This window comes from Podarcis pityusensis, assembly GCF_964106645.2.
Source record: "Podarcis pityusensis genome assembly, chromosome: 5".
NCBI classification, from domain to species: Eukaryota; Metazoa; Chordata; class Lepidosauria; order Squamata; family Lacertidae; genus Podarcis; species Podarcis pityusensis.
In genome coordinates this window covers 56,512,593-56,536,025 of record NC_138032.1, presented here as the reverse complement: position 1 = coordinate 56,536,025, position 23,433 = coordinate 56,512,593, and the positions used below count along the sequence as shown (strand labels likewise).

The following is a 23,433-nucleotide window of genomic DNA, read 5'->3' as shown; positions in this document are numbered from 1 at the left end:
ATGATTCAGTAGAGCCAAATGTCTCCATTTATCAAAATCTGATGCTTTTTGTTTGGCTCCCGCCAATAGGACCATAGCCTCTAACCTCCTCCCCTGTTAGGATCACAAACCTTCAACACAAAGGAAGAAACTGTACAGGTGAGATGGAACCAGTCTCCACTATCCACTACTGAATAGATAAGATAATATCAATATCAGTTCTGTTCATGAAATAAATTTTTCTTATTGGGATTATGCAGTATTGTGTGCTTAGCGAGCAAAAAAACATGAACTTCTCTAGATTCTTTTCTCTCTCTCTTTAGAAACTAGTAGGGGACACGGGTGGCGCTGTGGGTTAAACCACAGAGCCTAGGGCTTGCCGATCAGAAGGTTGGCAGTTCGAATCCCTGCAGCGGGGTGAGCTCGCATTGTTCAGTCCCAGCTCCTGCCAACCTAGCAGTTCAAAAGCACATCAGAGTGCAAGTAGATAAATAGGTACTGCTCCAGTGGGAAGGTAAACGGCATTTCCGTGCGCTGCTCTGGTTCGCCAGAAGCAGCTTGGTCATGCTGGCCACATGACCCGGAAGCTGTACGCCGGCTCCCTCGGTCAATAAAGCGAGATGAGCGCCACAACCCCAGAGTTGTCTGTGACTGGACCTAATGGTCAGGCATCCCTTTACCTTTACCTTTAGTATATCAATAAACACATACCCCATGCATTTCCTCATCCTGGTAAGCCCATGCTGGGCAAGGATAACAAAATACAAAATGTGATCATTATCATGTGCAAAACAAATAAAAACTAGTGTTATTTTATACATAACCAAGGATCGGTACTTTTCTCACTGTATGCTTAGTCTGCTAATCTGCATCTGTTATTGATACAAAAGAATTTGCCCTGCTATTAGTTTTGTATTTGCTTCTTTCATATATGTGCATATCTGATGGACATATAAAAAAAATGAAAGATTCGGTCTCGGGGTGAAGGTTGGGCAAGTAATCAAATAAATAAGTAATAGTAATGGAGGTGTTCACAATTTAAGCAGCAGGTGGATTTCATGCCTTCAGTTCAATTGCAAGGATATCCACAGGCCAAATACATTACTGAGCAGTGCCCATTTCACTGTTGTTGGAAGAGACCCTTCTTCGCGTTGGGTATAACACCCTCCTCATTCTTTGTTCTGTCATGGACTGTGGGTATTTAAAACGTAATCCTAAGAAGAACTGAAATTAAAAAAAATTGCAATGTGTTATTACTTTTCATACTGTCATGGTTAAGTAATCCCCCACCAATAAATAAATAAATAAATGCCTGGGGTAATGTCCGAGCACTTTCAGGGAAATTTAAATTTTGAAAGACGCCGCTGGAGACTAGCAAGGACATGCAATTACTATATGTAAATCACTTCAGTTGTTTCCTAATCTTGCTGAAGACCAAAGAATTACAGTTTCCCCCCCTGTGTGTATCTTTTCGCACTCAGATTTCATTATATGCTGAAACGGTGCATATATGTATGCGTTAATTGCTCTCTCTGCTTTCAGTTGTGCTTAGCCTACTTACTACTACTGTTTTAGAATTGTGTTTTATTTTCAGATTGCGTAGAGATCATTTCGAAGAAGTGGTAGGTGTGTGTATCCTGCTCAACTAATGGAAATCTTTTTATTAAAGAGGAATCCCCTCTGTGTTTCTGTTGTTTCCCTAGCATATCTATGCCACCCCAAATCCTGGCTTGGGGAGCTTGTTTTACTACAGCAGGTTTTAAAAACAGGCTCTTATCACTGCATGGTATCATCATGGGCACCTGTCAAACTTAAATGGGATGGGCCCAATCATGGAAACTGTATTAATTTGTGAAGTACATCTACAGCGTAATTGGTGCCTTTATCTTCAGAGTGTTTAAACATGTAGTGATGTACTTGCAGATTTCATAGGCATTGTGTTTTGTGCTTTTTATACTGCTTTAAATGATATGGAATTGGTGCATGAAGTGGGTTTTTTTAGAGCATGGGTTGGCAAACTAAGGCCCGGGAGCTGAATCTAGCCCAGTTGCCTTCTAAATCTGGCCCGCAGATGGTCCTGGAGAGTAGAATGTGTCCTTTTATTTCAAATGCATCTCTGGTTATTTGTGGGCATAGGAATTCGTTCATTTCCCCCCCTTCAAAATATAGTCCGGTTCCCCACAAGGTCTGAGAGACAGTGGACCGGCCCCCTGCTGAAAAAGTTTGCTGACCCCTGAGTTAGAGGGTATCTTCTTGTATGTTGATGAAAACTCAGAAAGGTATTTTAATACGACCAAAAGTAGGAGTCCTTGGGGCATGGCAGATCCCTGTTGGTTCTTTGGTCAGGTAGGAACAGATTAGAGTTATGGAACCTGAGATAGCTCCAAGCAGACCACTTCACTTGACAAAGTCTGAACATCAGCTGAGGCCCTTGATGCCTCTTGGCCCACATTACCATACACATGTGCTACCTCTGTCTTGAAGAGTGGGGAGCTTTGACTGTTTTAATCCTCTGGCCTGGAGCTTTACATATGATTGCATCTCAGACATCTCCTGCCTTTTGTGTTGCCTGTCCTGGGGAGTATAAGGCCACTGGTGTAAGGGACCAGTTCTTTAGTGGAACCTGGTTGAAAAGCTGCAGCTCAATATCAGGACTCCAGTCTGGATCATAGCTGTCAACGTTTCCCTTTTTTAAAGGGAAATTCCCTTATTCCGAATAGGATTCCTCGCAAGAAAAGGGAAAGGTTGACAGCTATGGTCTGGATTCATACATCTGCCGGTTCACTGCTAGTCTTGCTGATGCAGCTGCTTTCTCAAGTTCAGTCATGGAAATAGACTGGAGAGATTCACTCTGTGCAGTGTACTCCCAAGTGAACTATGCAAGTTCATAAATAAGAGACACAAGAGATCAATATCTTGTAATATAAGATTACTTAAGAAACTGGAGAGCTATTTATTAGGGATGTGCATGGGACCCAAGATTCACCTTGTAGCTGTGTATAATTTTGATCTCTCTGAGTTGCTCTGTTCTCTTTGATCTTTAATTTGAATTCTGAGCTTCTCCATGCAAAGCTAAGGCCTGTGTTTCCCATCCGTTATAATGGGGAATCAAAAAACAGCTATAACCCTTTTGGCCAAAATGGATGAAATTTATAGTCTTATTAGCATTTCCAGAGCGGATTAAGCTGCCAAATCGCAAATAGGTCCAGTTTTTGTTTTGGTTTTTTTGTGGGGGAAGTGAAAGGGATTCATTTCCCTCCATAATCCCACATGAGAGGACAACAGACAGTTGTCTCTTGCTGAGTTGTATGTATTCTTGCTTGTACATTTTTATTTGTTTGTACATCTGCCTGCAGCATCACACTGCCCTTTCCTTTCCAGTACAGAAGCCCCACTCCTGATTTCTTCTGATTTCCACATTGCATCCCTCTGCACTTCATCCCTGACCCTCAGGCTTTTCAGGGGTCTCAGCGGGGTGTGATGTGAAAGCCCCATAGTGCAAGCTTGCCCTGTTTTGCTTTTCTCTGGATCCAAGCCAGTACAATATCATCAATAAATGGTATTGCTAAGCTCAGTGAGGATCTAACTTTTTAGAAATAGTTTATAGGCAGAGAAGTTTTCCTCCTAGAGCATTTGGGGGCTGGCAAGGGAAGTGTATGATCACACCAGCCCACTATTGATTTAGGAGTATTGGCTGCACAAGCTCCTACAAAGCTTGGTTGGAGTGCATTTTACAGGGTTACTCAATGACTGAAGTATAGTTTATGAAATTATGTAACTTTTCACTCATTCCATGGTAACTGTATTGTAGAAGGATCGTTGCCATTTCAGATTTGTGTTTATCAAGCACCAGGATGTGCAACAAAGGACTTGTGTACTTGGCTTGATTTTTGAAGCAGACCTTTATGTGTGAAGCCTATGAGCAAAAACTGAACACAGATTTTTTTAAATTTTTGTTTCCTATACTTTTCGAAGTCATGTTTGTATGTTTTTTGAAGTGGTGTGTTTTGAAACCCTCCTTACCTTTGCTCCTAATAAATGCAATCGTTTTAAGGTTCTGGATGTCTTTTTCTCTTTTTAGTGCAGCTCTCTAATTTGCATGCCTTAAAAGATTTATTACATTTTCTAATTACCATGGAAAAGTAGTAAGGTTTTTCTTTCCTTTGTAATTCTTCTGTGTTCCTGATGATCTAAGAGTTCCTGCTGTTGTCATGTGCAGTTGGCTTAAGTGCAAATATTTTACATGCAGAGATTTTCAGCTTTGGAAATAATGAAGCCATTAAAATTGTTGTTCTCAAGAATTTGTTTTAAATTGTGTGTTTAAGGCTGGTGCTTGGTAATGAGAGACACAGAAACGCCAGGCTCTGTTTTGATTGCCATCGCTGCCAGGACCACACTGCTGGTAACATACAGAACGTGTTCACAGTATTGATTTTTGACTCTGTAATATCATAGTATCTATGCTAGCCATACCATTTGCTACTTGTTCTCTGGAATGAGTACCAGTTGTCTCTGACTGAGAACCCAGATGGTAAGATGTCCCTGCTGCAGTGAAATAATATCAAGTTCAGGGTCCATCACTTCAAATCTTGTTTCCCCTGATTGGAACTTCTTCTGCCCTGTCATAGTATATCTCTGGATTAACCCGTTTACAGTGTACTGCTGACACTGGTTTGATATCTGCCCGGGTGATGCAACAGAAATATGAAATTATGGGTCTATCCTGTATAGAGCAGAGACAGGTATCCTACAGATGACGCAGAAACTGTTAAAAACTGAAGGTAGCAGCTATGGTGGTAGAAGTTATAGCGAGTCTTGCTTGTCTGCTCCTTGCTTGAATATTTAGGGGAGTAAAGGATACCATTTGTACTTCTCCCACAAGCAAGAGGTACTCTGTACATCGTGGGGAATTGTGTGATTCTCTGCATCTCATGTGTGACTCGGTGACGAGGAGTTTCTTTCTCTTCTTGTATGCCTGCACACTTTCCCCTGTTTCTTCATCTTCAAAGTTGGTCCCAGTTCTCACAAGTTGTGTTTTGAACCATAAAGTTGCTCATACCTGATATAAGCTAAATAGTCGAGCCCAAACATACTTGTTCCTGCTTTTTATTCTACTGCCCTATTCCTGTTAGAATGTGAAGAGTGCTTTCATTAAACTGAGAAATGTTGACAGTGAAAATTACTTCACTTCTATTTATCTACTGTATTTATCTGCTGTAACCTTTTATTTATGTACATAGGTCCCTCCCCCCTTTTATTGGTAATACAATAAACTCTTCCCTTAAAAACCTCCTTTGCCTTGAATTTGGAGTTTAGGTATTTTTTAAAAAAAATGCAGGATTAATTATTAATAGGACTGGGAATCATGGTCTTTAGAATCTTCACATTTTGAGGGGAAAATCAATTAATTATTACTATAAATCTCTGTGATTATGCTGCAGTCGTATTGCTGGGAAATTGGCCATTAACTACCAGGAAATCGCCCATCTCCTATCAGTCAGAATTCAGCGGCACCAGTAAGCCCCTGTTCCTTTTATAAATTAACTATCAACGTGATGCATAATTGATAACCATCTATAATAATAACAATAATCTCCGTGAAATTGTGATCCTGCTAGGCAGTAGATTTGTTACAGTCTTCTCCCCCACCCTCCCAAACCCCACAATAGTATCCTATTGCATTTGTTAACTATTAATAGCCAACAGATTCTGGCAAACTGAAGCTGAACTTCCTTCTGGGATGCTGTGCTAGACGAACAGATAGGATCATAGCTGTAAGGAGGCAGCATTACCCAGACCTGCAAAACGTTGTGATAATACTCGTCCCTTAATGGCATTTGTATAAACCTGTTGGATTACTCTTTAAAAGCAATATTACAAAACAAACCTACAATGACCCCAGTTCAGCTCTAGTCATGACAGACAGTAGCCCTGAATATGGAGACAAGCACCATCTGGGTGATGCATTTAACCAGTGGACCCAAGATGATCATTGTCATGCAAATGTAGATCGAGTTACCCGCCAGTCTCCACATTGGCTATGATGCACAGAAACTTGCTAGTATATTTGGATCTCTTGAGCAGTAATGGGGAGAACATATGTGAAGTCGCTTACACAGCAGCAAATATTTTGCTGTCTGAGGCGAAGGGCAGGACGGTGCCCTCTCCCAAGGCACACACAGAAGCCAAGTGGAATGGTAGTTGACCTGATGTGAAAGGACAGTGTCTTCTACTGCAGTTGAGGGCAGCAGGCTAGCATAGGGGAAGAGGGCAGGCCACATGGCACTCCCAGCTCTGGCCATTCCCCCCACCTCAGCATCTGCTACCTGAAGCAGTTCTTGTTCTCCCTCACCGTAGGGCCAGCCCTGCATGGCAACTCCTCCCCTCACACCTCCTTGCACTCATTGAGAGCCTCTCTTTCCACATTGCATTCATCGGAAATATGACTTTCCAATATAATTTAGGTTTCAACCGCACCTTGTCTATATAGTGCACCTTTCCAAATGGCTTCTGTTACCTTTTGTTTTCCCACGCACGTTCATAGACATAGGCAAATACTACACATTGTTTGAAAATATTTCTAATATATATCTAGAACACCAGCCAGTCTCTACCTGTCCGCTGTCTTATTTTACATCCACTCCAGGGGTTGGCACTGCCTATTGGCTTCCTCCTCCTTCGTCTCAATGTTGCCCCTTGTAGAACTCAACAAGAATGGAGACAAAGGTAGAATTAGTTGGCTATAGCTTGGTCTGTCATTGGCTGTGGCTCCACCTATTGGCCTCTTCTGCCCTACTAGTGGGCACCAGCTGTTACTGGACAACTGAAACAAAATGTTGCATTGAATCATCACCCTCTAACTGGAGAGTTTTGTTAAGGGTGGAAGCCAGGATACTGTACGTTTTAGGGTGTTCAAGCAGGTCAAATCTCACTTCCCTTCCACTAGATTGTTTTGGGGGTATTTCAGCCCCTAAATAACATTTTTAAAAGCATGCATTGAGTTTCATCTAAGCATCCTGATCAGTCCCCACCCCTTCTTTTTGCTTCAGCACTGAACTACTTGAATTTTATATTAGCAGGAATGATTTTAATGGAGCATGAGTTATGTGGAAGTTTGACGTCCTGTAGAAACTGCACATTCATAGATTGACTCCCTGTTATGTGTGCATAGTATTTTATAGGCACCTATGTTGTCATTCACATTTGATTAGACTTCCTTTTAAGCACCCTGCAGCTATCTTTTCTCTTTGAGTAATTATGCTGAGGTTCATGACTCTTGCAAAGGAATCCACTTTACTATTAATTTACTTCTGAATAGTGCTGATCTTAGGGAGGCTTAAGGGAAGGTTGCCAGGCTGTTAACAGGTGCTAGTGATAAGTTCCATTTTAGCATTATGGGATAGAAGCTGCAGATACATATATGAAACTTCAAACCTCTTCTAGAACCCAAGCTTCAAATGTATGCCCTCTCACAAACATTACTTAGGCACCAATCAGTGGAACCTCAAAGGACACCCAAGTGAGCAAGTACTGTATTGAGATTGTCAAACATGCCATATTCTGGGTCACATTTCCCCCACCACCAGCACGTTGTCATCCAGAAAGGAATCACATGTAGGGTTGTTTTACTTGGTAAAATTTTAATGCATTTGGTATACAGTTGCCTGAAATCTGATGTTGGTACAAGGTCTTTTTTCTCCTTTTCACTTTTTCCAAGTTCATTTAAGTATGGTGTGAGCCAGGGCTTTTTTCCCCAGCCAGAACTCACTTCTGGCACCTCTCAGGGGGGTGCCATTATAAGAGAACAAGGGAGGCATTCATGGTGAGTTCCGGCACCTCTTTTTTCTAACATCCTCTGCTTTTTCCTCCTTGCTGTTTCACATGCTACAGCACAGATTAGACCATCTTGTAGGTCGGGATTGGCTAGCCTGTGGCCCTCCAGATGTACTACACCTCCCATCATCCATGACCTTTGGCAGTGTTGGCTGAGGCTGATGGGAGTAGGAATCCAGCAACATCTGGAGGACCACAGGTTTGCCATTTCTGTTATAGATTGGTCTCACACATACAAGTTAGTTGCTGGTATTATAAAACTAGGCACCAATAAATAGACTTATATAAATTATAGCTAAATTATCAAGATTAGCATCAACAGAGTAGAATGGAAGGGCAAGGTGTGAATTACGTGTGTGTGTAATAGAATTCAATTAAAATTCCAGATTTTGTCAATAGTATGAATAAATTAAACCTGTATGGTAGATATTATTTACATAAACTGGCCAAATCTCTGTAAATGCACTTAATGATTTCTGTTAGTCTTTGATGCAGTCTCCTTAAAATGAAGCCTTCTTTTCAACTGATCGGCACTGCACTAGTGAGTTCCCAATGGTGGACTCCTTAGCGCATGTGGATCCCAGCTGTCAGCCAGTTTTAAGTTCCCCAGTTTACTTTTGTAGCCCTTTCCTTACCTGTCCCACACCTGATATGACATCAGGATGTGGGCAGGTGGCCATGGATTGGGGGAAATGGCCTCATGGGCCAAACTTGGACCTGGGCTGGGCTTAATTAGGCCTGTGGACTGGAGGTTCTCCACCCCTGCTCTAGAATCTTTTATTGCATTTACTTGGGCTGTGGGTTTGCAGGAAGCATCATGAAGGAATGCACTGGGGGAAAGCATGTTTTAAAATGCAAGAGGACATGAGCTGGAAGCTGTGGCAAAGAACAAGCTGAGCTGAGATGTTCCACCTCAGACTACCAAAAGTGATGTAGACTCTGGTTTCTAGGCCTTAATCGGAAACAGGCAACACATTTCACATTTATTCTCAGCAGCTTGGGGCTTGGACTTAAAAACAACAACTGAAAAGCTCTGGTTGAGACAGCAGGGTCATTGCTCCAGGGTATGATCAAAGACCCTTGACTTCATATCTCTGAGCACTGCTGTATGCAAAGCCAGTTTACTATACAGTTGAAATACCGTACAGCAAAATCTAGATGATGGTCCAGTCCCAGTGCATATAGATAAGGGCTTCCTTCTAAAAAAAACCCCACTGGTTGTGCTGACAAAGGCATTGCATTACACATATGTTAATATATCTAGTGTAAGCATTCTTACATCTAGTTCAACCAACATCAAGCTCAAATGACCAAGAGTGCATGATAGTAAAAATCCATAAAGGCAGACATATAGAGAATAGTATTTAGCTTCAGCAGCAACAAGGCAAAGTCTGAGATGAAAAGCAGATACAGTCTCCAGAAGGAGTAGATGCTATAGCCATCCTGTGTCTGCAACACTTCTTTACAGTTCCATTTAAACGTTTGCTGTCCCATATCTGCAGCAGGAATTTGCGTGATGAGGGCTCCATAGTGAACAAAATGTCTTAACGGCAGCAGTTGTGTGTGTCTTTTCATGGGGATGTTCCTCCTGTCCCTGCATTAGTCTGCTCCAGTGAGGCTATGTCTATTCCATGTAACATGTTAGCACACCACTGTTATGCTTTAAGCATTGAAGCTGGCAGTTGCTAGTGTCGTGGTGCCAGCTTGCTCTCTTGTCCTCAAAGCATGACTGTGGTGCAGTGCCACTGGCTATGATATGCTGCTTCCACAGCACTCATTTGGGCACTTTAGGGGAAAGTGTATGAACTTCTAACTGCTGTGTTGCAGTTAGAAATAAAAATCTAGCCCTAAAACAAAAATGTGTGCAAACATTTCTGTTTTCCCCCATCACTTGCACAGTGAACATGGGGCACCCAGATTTTAGCTCATTGTCTTAGGAGCGAAATGCACCAAAACTGTTTTCATTCTGATGATATGAGAAGCATTTCTAGACAGTTTCAATACAGATGTTGTTTTACAAAGGGCCAACGATGTACAACTCTCTTCTTGTTGCAGGATTCAAAGTGACGTTATGCACTCGGACTACTGTGAATTTCCATAAGTTCTTGGGGGATTGCTTTATCCTTTGATTCCAAAAGTTGTAAAACACAGTAGCGCAATGGCACTTGTGGACAAACACAAAGTCAAACGGCAGCGATTGGACAGAATTTGTGAAGGTAAGCCTTGATGTAACCTATACATCTACTGAACAGTTCCTAAGACTTTTAGGAAACTTGCCGATCTTGCATTTCATTTTATGGAAAGCTAGTTCAGTGCTAATGCCCTCATAGAAATACAACACTAAGCAGAGAGCTGCACCCTGGCAATGTATTTGTACCTTGTAGTTGTAGACAAATCACATTATATGTATATATTTTTTCATGCTGGTTAATATGCAAAACCTTGCCTTTATTTGGTAATGTTCAGGTGCTGGAATTATCCCACATCTACTCCTAATGTGAAAAAAATTAAGACATCCTTTGAAAATCCCAAACCCACATACTTGGTTTGAAAAATGTAAAGACTCTTTGCATTACAGTATTACTTTCCTCTCCCATTCTTCCAGTTTACATTTGGCTGCTTTTTTCACTAATGGGAGAAGTCAACATTTTATTTGTTTATTTCAACATTTATGACAGTATCACACTTGGCGGTTTAGAGATAAAAATACAAATCACAACAAAATAAATCAATCCTAACAATAAACAAAATAAGCAGAGTTAGGAAACACATAATAAAAACTACCTCAGCAACAGCGGAATGCCAGCCTTGAACGTTTGTTGCAATAACTTCTATGAAGGCAAAGAAATGTTGTTGCTGCCAAAAATAGATCTCCGTATCAGGTTTCCTTCTATTATTCCGTAATATCAGCTTCAGCTTGCCTCCATGGTTTTGAAAAGCATTTCCTTTCTTTGCCAGCACCAGCCAGTGATGAGGAAATGCACATTTTGTAATGAATTCCTAGGCAATGTTTAGGTGTGTGGTGACGTGTGGGGAGGTTACTTCCCATGGTGTTGTCTTTTTAGTGGCAGTCCTGCCCTTCTCTGCAATATGTGGTACTTCCCCAAAGCTCATGTAAAGCGTGTGAGGTGGTTGTAGATGTACAGTCGTACCTTGAAAGTCAAACAGAATCCGTTCTGGAAGTCCGTTCAACTTCCAAAATGTTCGGAAACCAAAGCACAGCTTCTGATTGGCTGCAGGAAACTCCTGCAGCCAATCAGAAGCTGCAGAAACCCCGCTGGACATTTTACTTCCAAAAATACTTTGCAAACCGGAACAGTTTGCGGCGCTCGGGAGCCAAAACATTCAGGAACTAAGCTGTTCCAAAACCAAGGTATGACTGTAATTAGTTAGCTCTTTGTTCACCATCATCATTGGTTTATCTCTATACTGCTTTTTTGGCCCTTCAAAGCTGTGAACAGTGTCTTACGTAAGATAATACAATAAAATTATTGTAAATACAACTACAAAAAAGGACCATGCAGTAAATCAATAAAAATATAAAATAGCAGCAACCCAGACGCACCATGAATTCACACTTGTATACCTTCATGGGGTTCATGTCTGCTCTCCCCACTAACACAGCTGCCATTCACAAACAATGGGACACACAATAGACTTTTCCCTGGAAACAGCTACAGGCAGTACTTTCCCCCCTAGGGGGTACTCAGGGTACGCACCTCTTTTTGTGGAGGGAAAGGGGGTTAAAAAGTGTGGCACTTACTGTAATAACCTCATGGTGAGTATCCTCACCTATTTTTCAGCCAAGTGCCCTACAGTTATACTTCCAAGTTCCAGTTGGAAAATTCAGCATACCTTTTTCAATAGATAGAAGTTTTTGTGCCTCAGGTTGCATGCAAAACCATTGGAGAGCGTATTAACAGCCAAGGATCTGCCATGGATTGCCATATTGCTCAGCATTTTTCAAGTAATGTTAAATAAAGAAAACAGGCACTCCAGGAAATTAAGACTAGGATTTTGTAGTGACACTTTCCTTGCTCAACACATTTGACAGTATATGGTGATGACCAAGCATAATGAGAACTTCTGTGCACATGAGTTTGAGATCAATCAAAATGCAAAAGTGATTGCAAGTAGACAGGCTTTTTGTGAGGTATGGTTGGCAAAATTAGTCTGGGGGGAAAAGTCTGAAAGGAATCATATAAACATAGATAAATTTAATGCTCCTTCAGGTCCCATCCCCCAAAGTGTATGTCTACATGTTTTTTGAAGTAGGGATCTGTTACAGCTTAGATTTTGGGGATTTGTTTCATTGCGGTTGGACAACTGCAGTCCACAAAGCACTGCTCCTGTTCCGTTCTTCGTTGTCTTAATGGGTTTGTGCAGGATAATTGTTTGGTGTGAAACAAAACACTGTTAGTAGTTAATCTATCTCTGCTGCTGGTCTAGACAGTGTATCTTTTATTTACTTATGAGGCAAATAAAAGTAGTGCCAGGATCGACAGTGTCAGACTTTCTAATGGGTTCACTGATACGTCTCCATGATGAGAGTTGCTGGTCATCTTATAAATGTTTTACAGGCAGTGGGCAGGGGGAGAAAAAGAACAGAGGGACATTCAATGAGCCAGAGCTTAAATCATGTCTTCTAAGTGATTACCTACATCTAAGGGTGCAGTCTGTGTAGAAAGATTGCCTCAGCCACAAGGAATTCTAGAGAAAATGAACCTAGGCATGGATTGTAAAATTTGAACGTTTAGAGACTGAGGCAGAAGTTTAATTTTTTTTTAAAAAAAACTTCTTCTCTTAGAAATATGCAAATATAACTATAATTTACAAAGAGTACTGTGGGACAAGCTTTTGTAGGCAAGAGTCTGTTTTATTGGATAGATAAAGAAAGCTAAGTTCTTCTTTAAAAAAAAAGAAAAAACTGGAGCCATTCAAGACATTTTGCTGTCCGAGGCAAAAGACAAGATGACCTTCCACAATAAAAAGTTGAACAGACAAGCAGTTGAATTTTACTTCAACAGTGGCATTGTGAAAGCATCCTCTGACATACCTGAAGGCAGCAGGTGAGCTTAGGTGGTGCAGGGTAGGCTGTTTTGCACTGCCCAGCAGTTGGCTTCTCACACTGTCAGTGGTAGGCCGGACCCTGAGATGTGAGGTATTTGCTAGCATTTAAGGTACCATAGGATTCTTCGGCCTTTCTTTTTGCTACAACAGTTGTTTTTGTTTAATGTTTTGTGCTCTTATTGCACTCCACACTCACACACCTTCACCCATTACTTCTAAGTTTGCCTTGGATTATTTAGCCATCAGTCGAGAGTAGGCTGATGCTAGTGACCGATGTCCACATACAAGCCTCCTGGAAAACACATTATTGATACAGATATCTCTTGGAAAGCCGTGTTCTCTATCGTACAGAAGTGAATTTTAAACTCAAAGCGAAGAGCTCATAGTTGTGGCAGCAAAAAAAAAAAGGGGGGGGGGGGCTTCGTTTCATCATGTAATAACAGAAAAATGTTAAAGCCATTCCACCTGTCAGCTTAATTAACCCAATCAAAATTGGGTTTATCTTCTCCAGAGCAGAGCAAAAGTATGCTTCCTTTGTAATCCTGAAAAAAATGCTGACAACTGCCAGAATTGTATTGCAGAAGGGAGAGAGCTGTGCTCCTACCCATCAGAATGCCATAAACACGCAGGTGTAGTACTCTATCTCATCTCTAAAGCAGACTTTGAACCTGACTTAAAAGGGTTCTATCAGGCGGCTTTAGATTTTTCAAAAGCCACCCTTCCAGTTTGATGTTTGCTATCAGATGTGGTTGCTAAGTGTACAAGAAACTTAGGAGGATCAGAGGACAAACCAACCCACAAAGCATTAGATACAATTGAAGTTTAGATTATTTTCCTCTGAACAATGGATTTTACAAGTCTTCCTTTTCCATCTGTTTTTTTCTGGCCAATATTTCTCTCTCTCTAATCTGTAAAGGTGCAGTTTACATAAACCCAGAAATCCATTTGTCGTTTGCCAAGTACGTTTGCAATTTTAATTACACTGAAGGGATTTGCTGCTGTCACACACCGCACAACATGCTTTTGCAACTGCTATTAAAACATGGGAAAAACAGATTATGACTAAATGCAATTAAGAAGTACTTTAAAAATAATACTGAAAAATAATTTTTCATGGATAAGGATCATGGGTTTTCAATTCATTTTAAATTTTTCTGTGACTGTTTTGGTTGATTGTGGATAATGATTATTGTATAATGTTGAAAATATCTGGCTTTTTACCTGGTGCAATATACTTAGATATCTTAAACCATTATAAGGAATAATGGTGGCTGATGAGACTTTTCCCTGCTTTAAATCTTCTTTGAGGTCATTATAATCAGTAGAATGGATTAAAAGAAATACCTGTTAGTCCAAAGGTAATATGCAGTGCAGCATAAAATGTATCATTTTTTATGTATATGCTTATCACATCTTATTCCAAAGGGGGGGGGGATGACCATTTGCTAAAGGTTATTGCTTTCATTGCTATAAGAATTAGCCCAAAAAGATTAGCCTGTTACACACAGAAATTGAGAACATCCAAGGGTTCAGGTTCAATGCATTAATGCTTCTAAAAAGTAAGACAAGAATACCTGGGCAAACATAAGTTTGGCATTGTTGTTTAGTGATCATTACAACTGGGTGAGCTCCCGTTGCTCAGTCCCTGCTCCTGCCAACTTAGCAGTTCGAAAGCACAAAGTGCAAGTAGATAAATAGGTATCACTCCAGCGGAAAGGTAAACGGTGTTTCCATGCGCTGCTCTGACTCGCCAGAAGCGGCTTAGTTATGCTGGCCACATGACCCGGAAGCTGTACGCTGGCTCCCTCGGCCAATAAAGCGAGATGAGCGCCACAACCCCAGAGTCGTCCATGACTGGACCTAGTGGTCAGGGGTCCCTTTACCTTTACCGTACCCTATTCTTAGTTCTTGCTTTGTGATAAGTTGTTGTTATGGATGGGAGGGTATGTGTGGGAGAGTGCTGGGACAGTTCTCAAGATGGGGATCATAGCATAGCCATGCATACCTACCATTAGTAATTATATTGAGACTACAGAATGATAAACACATAGGAAATCAGGTGGATTCCTTTAATGGCTGGCATGTCAAATTCCAGAAACAAACATTAGAGATTAAAATGAGTTTGCCCCAAAGTATTTGTGTATAGAAGGTAAAGATTATGATGATATGCTAAATTGCTGTGAATGAGTCCTATTGGTCAGCATCATACAGGAGTCATAAGAATAACAATTTGTATTAAGCTGCAGGTACAGGTTTTGAGTCATGCTGGTATTACTTCTGTATCTTTATTATTCCCTAGCCCAGTTTTAATCACTCTGTTTTGAGAAGTGTAGCGTTCAAAATGTCAGGATGCGAAATGTTGCAGCATGCTGGCAGTCCTATGAATTACGTATGTTAGTACAGCTACAGACCATGCACACTGCATGTACTCCGTGAGAACTTTTTAGCAGAAGTCTTAGACCACTTCTTCTTCCACATGGCCCAGAATAGCAATGCATACAGGTGTAGTGGTCAATGGCACTGTATCATGGGAAAGGGGGGGGGGAGAGTTCACTTCCTGTCTTTGCACTCTGGTGCTAGTGGTGATTTGGGGCATCAGCCACTGCTACTCTTTGTGCCTGCACCAAAAGCATAAGACCGTCCTCTGATCCCCTGTAATCATTGTTCTCTCTCTCTCTTGGCTTCTGAAGAGAAAAGACCCTGGCTTGGCTGGGAAGCAGAACTGTACAAGGCAGCAGACTGCCTGCAATCCCTGTTAGCAAATAAATGGTAGTTTGCACTGGTAGTGTTTATACCTCTTTGAATTCATTTAAAATCCAGGATGGATTAATCTTTGTAAGTGGCTAACCTTTGGCCCACCAGACATTTATGGGTTCCAACTTCCACCGATCATCACTGTCAATGATGATGGAAATTGTTGTCCAACAGCTTCAGGGTGGGTGGCTGGATAAGTTAGCCACCCTTGCCTGGCAGGATTTTAGCCCACTCTTACAGATGGCCAGACTAGTTAGTAACAGTATATATGTAGTTAGAACAAATGCTCCCCACAGGTTTAAGTGAACTTCCCTTAACCCGCAAAGGAGATGCTACATAGGCTTCAAAGGAGGCAGATGTGCAGTCATTTCTATGTAATTCTCCAAACTATGCACCTGTTGCTCCCTTTTCTTACAGCATCTGAAGTTTGAGTGCAGGGAAATCTATATGAGGAAATTTAGAGTAAGAGATAGACGTGACACAAGCTGTGTAGATAAACATCTTGTACATTACATTTAGTGAAGCGTAAAACAGGTGAATGAAGCCCTGACAACTTGCCCAGCTTTGCCTCTTTTGTAACAAAGGCTTTTGTAATAAAGAGAGAATATAATTTTGCTTGCGTTTGTTTTTCTCAACACACAATTCCAAAATGTTTATTGTGTCTTGCTTTTTTTAAAAAAATAGACTTGGTTTTCATGTTACATGCTGAAAAGTATAGACAGATCCTGGGAAACATTTAAATAGCTACATAGGAAGCTGCAATGTTCTCTAGAAAGAGTACTTGTTAACATGCATGCATTATGCCAAGTCAGGCATTGGTCGGTCTACTTCAGCACTGTCAAAGCTGACTGGCAGCAGATCTTAAGGCTTTCAGACTGGAGTCTTTTCCGAGCCCTGTCTAGAGAAGCTGTGGGTTGAGGTTGGATCCTTTTGCATGCACTCATACCATTGAGCCACAGCCCCTCTCCAAGATGCTCTGATTCTGTGGGTGTCTAACCCCCAAAGTGGAAATCAGATATCTCTCGTAGGATTCAGAATTAATTAAATGTGAAACACAGGGCAGAGTTGGGTTTTTCTTTGTAGTCATGTTGTAGCTCCCAAGCCATTTTGTATTCAAGAATAAATCTCTGCAATCACTAGAAGCCTCTAGCTCATCTGTTAAACAAAAAAGAAAGTTTGTATTCTGAAGCTGTGTGCATTTGACTAGCTTTGTGGAGCAGAAGCACCTTTCCTGCTACAGCATTGGCCCTGATCTTCCTTCAGTAGTTCAATAACATACAGATGTAATGAGGGAGGAGGTGGCCCTGGTACAAGAGGAAGTATCTTGTTTTCTTTTTGACACAAGGGAGTTCACACTGTTAAAAAAAATTTAGTTGGTTTTGTTAAAAAAGAAAATGTTCTTGAAATGGCTGTGGACTTGCATCGCCCTCCCCCTGGCTGCCTTTAAGGTTCTAGGACAATACATACGGAAAAGAGTGGAATAAGCACTCATTCTTGAATTCATTTTTTTTAAAGGTTTAACAACTGTTCCAAAAGTTCTCCAGGAATTTGTGTGTGTTTGTAACCCACTACAGACACTACCCAATAGCAGCGTGCGAAAATCATAACCACTGTGTATACCTGTGTATTGCAGCAGTGTTAGTTATCCTTCTTGGAAACATGTTTTGGCTAAGATTAAAAGTGCCATGGAAAATGACAAAACCTGTTAAACCAGGACTGTGGTAGGGCACAACAAATGTTATTTTGTCACAGGGAAAGGGATATTTACAGTTGTGCTGTCAGGTTTTTCAAAAAACAAACCCACTGTTGTCTATACACAGAGGCATGCTCTATGACAGATGTGAAGTGGAGACTACAAAAATGTGAAAGGAGGAAGATTCTTTGGATTTAAAATCATATATGGACTAATTTACCTTTAAGGTTTGTTCTTTTAGAAGCATGTGCTCTTGTTACCCTGGGGACATGTTTTCCAGTACCCCCAAGATAAGGAGATATTCCCAAGAAGAACTCTCATGCTGGCACTGCTCCCCATACCACACAAACTCTTGGAAAACTGGGCTAATGGTCCTGTTGGTTCCACCGCCTCTGACTGCTGCCCAGTTGTTGTTGACCCATGACAGGTCCTTCTTGGTGACAGTTCTCCATTTGTGGGAGGCCCTGCCTGGGAAGTGTGTGGTCTGTCTCCCTCAATACTGACTTTCAGGAGGAATATGTTAATAACATTTCTCTTTACCCAGGCATTTGACGGCTAAAAGATACCGGCATTTGCAATCTTAAAACGAGCAACTGTGAACTACATTTAAAAGCCATCACATACCCTCACAGTTGCTAATTTTTAAATTGTGTTTTAAATTTAATGTTTTAAATTGTGTTGGGGGGAAAGGGCGGGAAAGAAATCTAACAAACAAACAAACAAACAAACAAACAAACAAACAAACAAACAAATAAATGCTTTTAGAGGCTGCGGTGTCAGATTTCTGGATGGAAGTGCCAGGGTCATCTTACTTTGGCAGCAAGGGAAGAGAGGACAGCTTTTTTTGCAGTGGTGTGCAAGAGCCCACCTATAAAACTGGAAGGAAATTGATGGCATCTGGGTCCCAATATGGTGACATATAGAGGTATTATAGGTTTTCTCCCCCACAATGAATGAAGGAGAAAACTACCTTTTATTCATTAGACCGTATTGAAACCTAAATTTTCTGTTATAGGCATATTTTCTTTTTCAGTTCTTTGAACATACGACAACATTGTACAGATAAATAATGTAACCCTTGGGCACTGTATGGTCTTTTAAAAATCCCTGGGATAGCTCAGCCACTAGAACATGAAACTCCTAATCTCAGGATTGTGGGTTTGAGTCCCACGTTGGGCAAAAAGATTCCTGCGTTGCAGAGAGTTGGACCAGATGACCCTTGGGGTTCCTTCCAGCACTATAATTCTGTGATTCTAATCATGCTGCCCCCCTAAAGAAACACTTCTTCCCCATGCTTAAACACACCCCAGCTGGCCTTCAGTGGCTGGTTAGGAATGCTATATAAGAAACTTATTATTTTGGTTTTTTAAAACTTGAAAACAGCATCCCAGTGCGTTTCACCACAAACATGTGCAAATGTCATTCTAGTAACTGAGTAGCACTACCCAAGAGAAACCTTTAGACTAAAGCTATTAAGCTTTTCAGTAAAAGCATATAATGAAAAATTATTCTGATTTATACAGACAGGTCAAGGATCAATATTCTGACAATTATTAATAAACCAAACTTCTCATGCCTGATCTGTACTGTGTGTTAGATAAATCCATGCTTTTATCGCAGGATTGTTTCCAAATTCTTTTAACACTCAAAATGAGTTTTTAACTGAATATCTAGTAATTTTGGGGTAGGCCGTTTTAGATTCTGGAGAAAATGATTTTCAAAGATAGCTCAGAATAATTTTTCATGGATATCTGAGAGACATGAAATCTGTTGAAGACTATATCCTCCTTTTTGGAGGCCGAACACATTTATTATTGGGTAGCTACACTGCTTAATTCATATATAGGTTGCACAATTTGTATTTTGAATAGTATTGGGTTGAATGTAATGAGGCTTGCTCCCAAATAACTAGGTTTATGATGGCAGCTTTAGCCAGTAGAACATTGATTCTGCTACTCTTTCAAAAGACTCAAAAGGTATTAAAAAGCAACCTCATATCAACATTAACGACGCAAAATCTAGTAGCATTAACAGAGTTTGATAGGTAAAGACAAAGGATGCTACAGAAGTAAAACAAATTTAAGGAAATCAGTCTTCATTCCATTAAAAGTAAAAACAGAAAACTGCTTCTAAAAATGACTTGGGGGAAAATGTTTCATTTTCTTAGGTATTTTCCTTCACTGACTAGATAGGTGACAGGCTAGTTACTGTGCCCACATTCCTAGGCTAAAACTCATAAACCTCATTCAAACAACTAGACTTTCTGACAGCTGCCTGTCATGTATTCTCTAATTATTATTAAGGCAAGAAAACATCTTCCAATATATTTGACTTTCAAGCAGTTGCATGTCATAAATATTCTAATAATACTAATGCAAGAATAATCTAGTAGAGGGCAGTTTTTAAATGTGTTGCATTTGTATGTGAAATTCTTAAGTGTGTGATGAAGAGGATTTGTACTATTTACTGCAGGGGGGTGGGGGGTGGGATTACTACGACATCCTGTCTGTATTTGGGTCAGAAATATAGCCCAGAGGTATTTGTATGATAGATGCATTAGACTGCATTAGTGACTTAGCTATCATAATAGCACAATACGCCATCATGTGACGGCTTGAGCTTCAAACATTTTATTGTGGATTAGCCCTAGAAATGCACAAGATGACCTAACAACCACCAAAAGAAGGTGACTGTTGTGCTATTTTTTTTCCTTCAAGATCTCAGCCTAACACTTGCATGCATATCTGTACTTTTTATGGAGAAAGGAAACAATATTATCATTCAGTATGTTCCATAGTTTTAATGTACACAACATAGCATAGCAAATGTGTTGATGAATCTTTTTTAAAAATGTTCTAGCAACCAGGATTCAAGATAGCCATGGCTAATTGCATTCTGTTGACTATTTTGGTGTTTATAAAGTGTTTGTTGTAATTTTCTTAAATATTAACGAAGTGTAAAAATGTTCAGTAGGTTTGCAAAGACCAAATACTGTACATCTGTCTTATTCCTTCCACCTCTTAGTGTCCACATTAATATTGAAGTGATAAAAATATAATAATTGTGTCTGCTGTGCATAAAGTATGTGTGTTGTGTGCGTTTAAATAGTGTACCAGTGAACAATATGTAATGTCCATTCTCTTCTTTCAGCTTTGTAATACTAAGACTTGAGAGCCTTTCATCCTCCCTTTTCTGTGACCTCTTCTCAGGTCTTAAAATTATAAATTCCAGATTACACCTTAGCAATTTTCTTTCCTGGGATGATGAAAGGATTTGAGAATTATGGTAATAATATGAAGAATCGTTTTGGAGAATAATTAGTGGAGCTAATTTCAAACTGGCCTCTCATCTTCCTGTCCCTTCCCCTGATCCCCCAGTAATTTTTCAAAAAATGTGCAGTGTTCATCACGTGTTGCCCCAATACCTAGATTGTTTCAACTCATGATCTTATATATTTGTATATCTTGCTTCAGCCTTGTTTGGGGCCAGCATGCCTGCTCCTATTTAATTTGTCTTTAGCTCTGTATAGTGGATTAGCATTTCATCAGAATGGATTAAGATTGAATTGACATTGAAGCTCTCTTGCCATTCTCCCCACCCCCTTTATTTTCCTGCCATGGGAGAGGGAAGGTAAAATCTTAAAGGAATCCTGTGTTATGCATAGAAAACAAATAAATATAAATAGCATGTAGTAGCTATGATCAGAGGAAGAATATATACAGAGGTGTCTGGGTCAGCCGGTGCAGTAGGTTGCATCAGGCTCAAATGGTGTCACATGGAACAAAAGCTTTAGGGGCTTTATTTAGCCCTTAATCCCCACACACTGTTTGACTAGTTGTCCATGTGAGCAAGCCATCCCAAGCAGGAAGGGATAAACCATCTGGATTAAGTGCAGCATCCCTTTTCTGTTTCTGAATTCTACAGGAAAGACCTTTCCATTCTGCAGTTTTTGGAGCCAGGCTGGGTTACTGTTGGGTCTTTCTGTGTTTTGTCTACTTATGTTTCGAAGAATTAATAATTCAGGCAACGCTTTGAAATCGTAAACCACCTGTTGGGCTGTTTCTTGAAGCCGCAGAAGGATTCAAATACAGTGCATTTTGTTTGTTTGTTTTTGCTTTTTTTATGCGTGTAACTGAAGCTTTAACAAGTGAGCTTGCTTGCCATTATTTAAGCTGAACATTGCTGTGTACCAATGCCAATTCCAAGCAAACACATTGGCCGCTCTCAGAGCTGGGATGCTGCAGGATGGTATGAAGGCAATTGGGAGAATGAAAGTTCGTTCGACTACCAGAGACCTCCGGGGAGAAGGAATTCTTTAACCTACGGTGGTGAGGGAGTTTGGTATGAGCAGCCAACCCAAAGACCACACGATATCATCTTGCCGGGAGGTGCGGAGCTGAAGCAGGAGCCATATCCATACCAGGAGCCAGTTTTTCACCAAGGTCCTTTGCGGAAAGGTTCCGTCCCTGAGTTTGCTTACTACGACAGACAGCCTACGATGTCTGCACGAAGCTCCTTGCCACCTCAGGATTACTACAGTGACCCTTCGCTAGCTGCCAGATCACCTAAAGATCCACGCTACTATAGAGACCACATGATTAACAGACCATTACCGAATTATGGCAGATTGGCTTGGGATCAGATGCAAGTCCGGTCACCTGCCCCGCATGAAGCCAGCCGCATGTATAGAGATCCAATGACTAAGATGGTCCCTGAGGCGCAGAGGATTCGAAACAGAGATCCTTCTCATGCAAGGTATGGTGTTGAACCTCCAATGCCCAGGTATGGGGCAGAACCTCCAGCATTTCTGAACCGGCCAGCTTATAATGACACAGTGGACAGATCTATAGATGCTGCAGGCAGTAGGCAAGTTACCCCAACATGTTTGGTAGTTGATCCAAACTCAACGGCAGCTCCTGATGGAAGCATAAACCGTGGTTATGGACCAGTCCGGGAGACGGTCGGTGCAAAAGCTTATGACAGCTGCGAAACAGCCACAACTCCTTCACAAACTCAGGTGCCTCCACCTTTCCCAGGACAAGACATTAAAAGGAATGTGGATCCAGAGTTCTTGGCACTTCTGCGTTCTGAAGGAGTATCCGAAAGCACGCTCAATGCCTTGCTGCAGCAGGGATTTGATTCTCCAAGCATGCTGGCGATGATGGAGGAGAATGACATAAAATCAGTTGCTCCGAATCTAGGGCAAGCGAGAGTGCTTTCTAGAATTGCCCATATTTACAAAGCAGAGATGCAGATGCAGAGGCAGGAAAGGAAAAGCACCATCATCCGTCCCAGACACAGGTCTAACAGCTTTAGTCACCGAAGCGAATTGCTCCAGAATGAGTATGCGATGCACCCAGCCACCAGCCCAATGGCAGATGGTGCAGTGATGCACCCACCTGCAGCTGCTTCTATGCAGCCTGTGTCGCCAAGAGTAGCAGAAATAACTCGCCGTCCATCTAGCGCTCCGACACAACACCTTCTAGAAACTGCAACTTACCCTGCATCTGGCTTGCCCCATCAAGGTGCTCCTTTTCTTCTCAACTCTGGATACAGTGCTTCTGGCCCGTGCAATATGCACACCCGACAAGCAACTGGCTATACTGCTCCAGCTGGAATAGCTATGAATGCACTGCAAACAAATCCACACCCAAGTCCCAAAACAGCATATTCGACCACATACACAGTACCCATGGAGCTGATGAAGCGGGAAAGGAATCCTCCATTGTCCCCAATGCACAGTCCTCACAACAGCCCCCAACTCATTCGAAAACAAGGAACCCAAATGGAGCCCAACCTGGTGCCAGCAGGACCAAGTTTTCCAATGCAACACTCTCCATATCAGAAAACCACAAGGCGCACAGGGCCACCAGTCATTGTCTCCACCATGGCATCGCCTGAACCAAGTAATTACTTTAAAGTATATTACTTTATATGGTTTTTTTTAGAATTGTTGTATTCATGTTTAATTACTGGGAGGGGGGATCAGCATACCAATAGCCTTAGAAATAAATTGATTGATATATATATATATATATATATTCTTACCTGCACCAACCCGAAGAGTCATTAATCTACCTGGTATATAATAAATAATTCCAGCA

At 41.1% G+C, this 23,433-nt stretch overlaps 1 protein-coding gene across 8 annotated transcripts in view; it reads left to right on the top strand.

Annotated features, from left to right (window-relative positions):
- The window catches only part of CTBP2 (C-terminal binding protein 2), a 210,913-nt gene that overhangs the window by 120,854 nt on the left and 66,626 nt on the right, over positions 1–23,433 (top strand). For 4 of the 8 annotated variants that reach the window (XM_081005206.1, XM_081005203.1, XM_081005204.1 and 1 more), the window contains one exon: positions 9,868–10,028. The exons of 1 other annotated variant lie outside the window; for it this stretch is intronic. In XM_081005206.1, coding sequence (XP_080861332.1) covers positions 9,971–10,028 — 58 coding nt within the window. In that variant the 5' untranslated portion in view covers positions 9,868–9,970. Of the gene's footprint in view, positions 1–9,867; positions 10,029–21,506; positions 23,236–23,433 lie in introns of those variants that run through there. 3 more of the 8 variants (XR_013986352.1, XR_013986353.1, XM_081005201.1) reach the window with 1 other exon arrangement.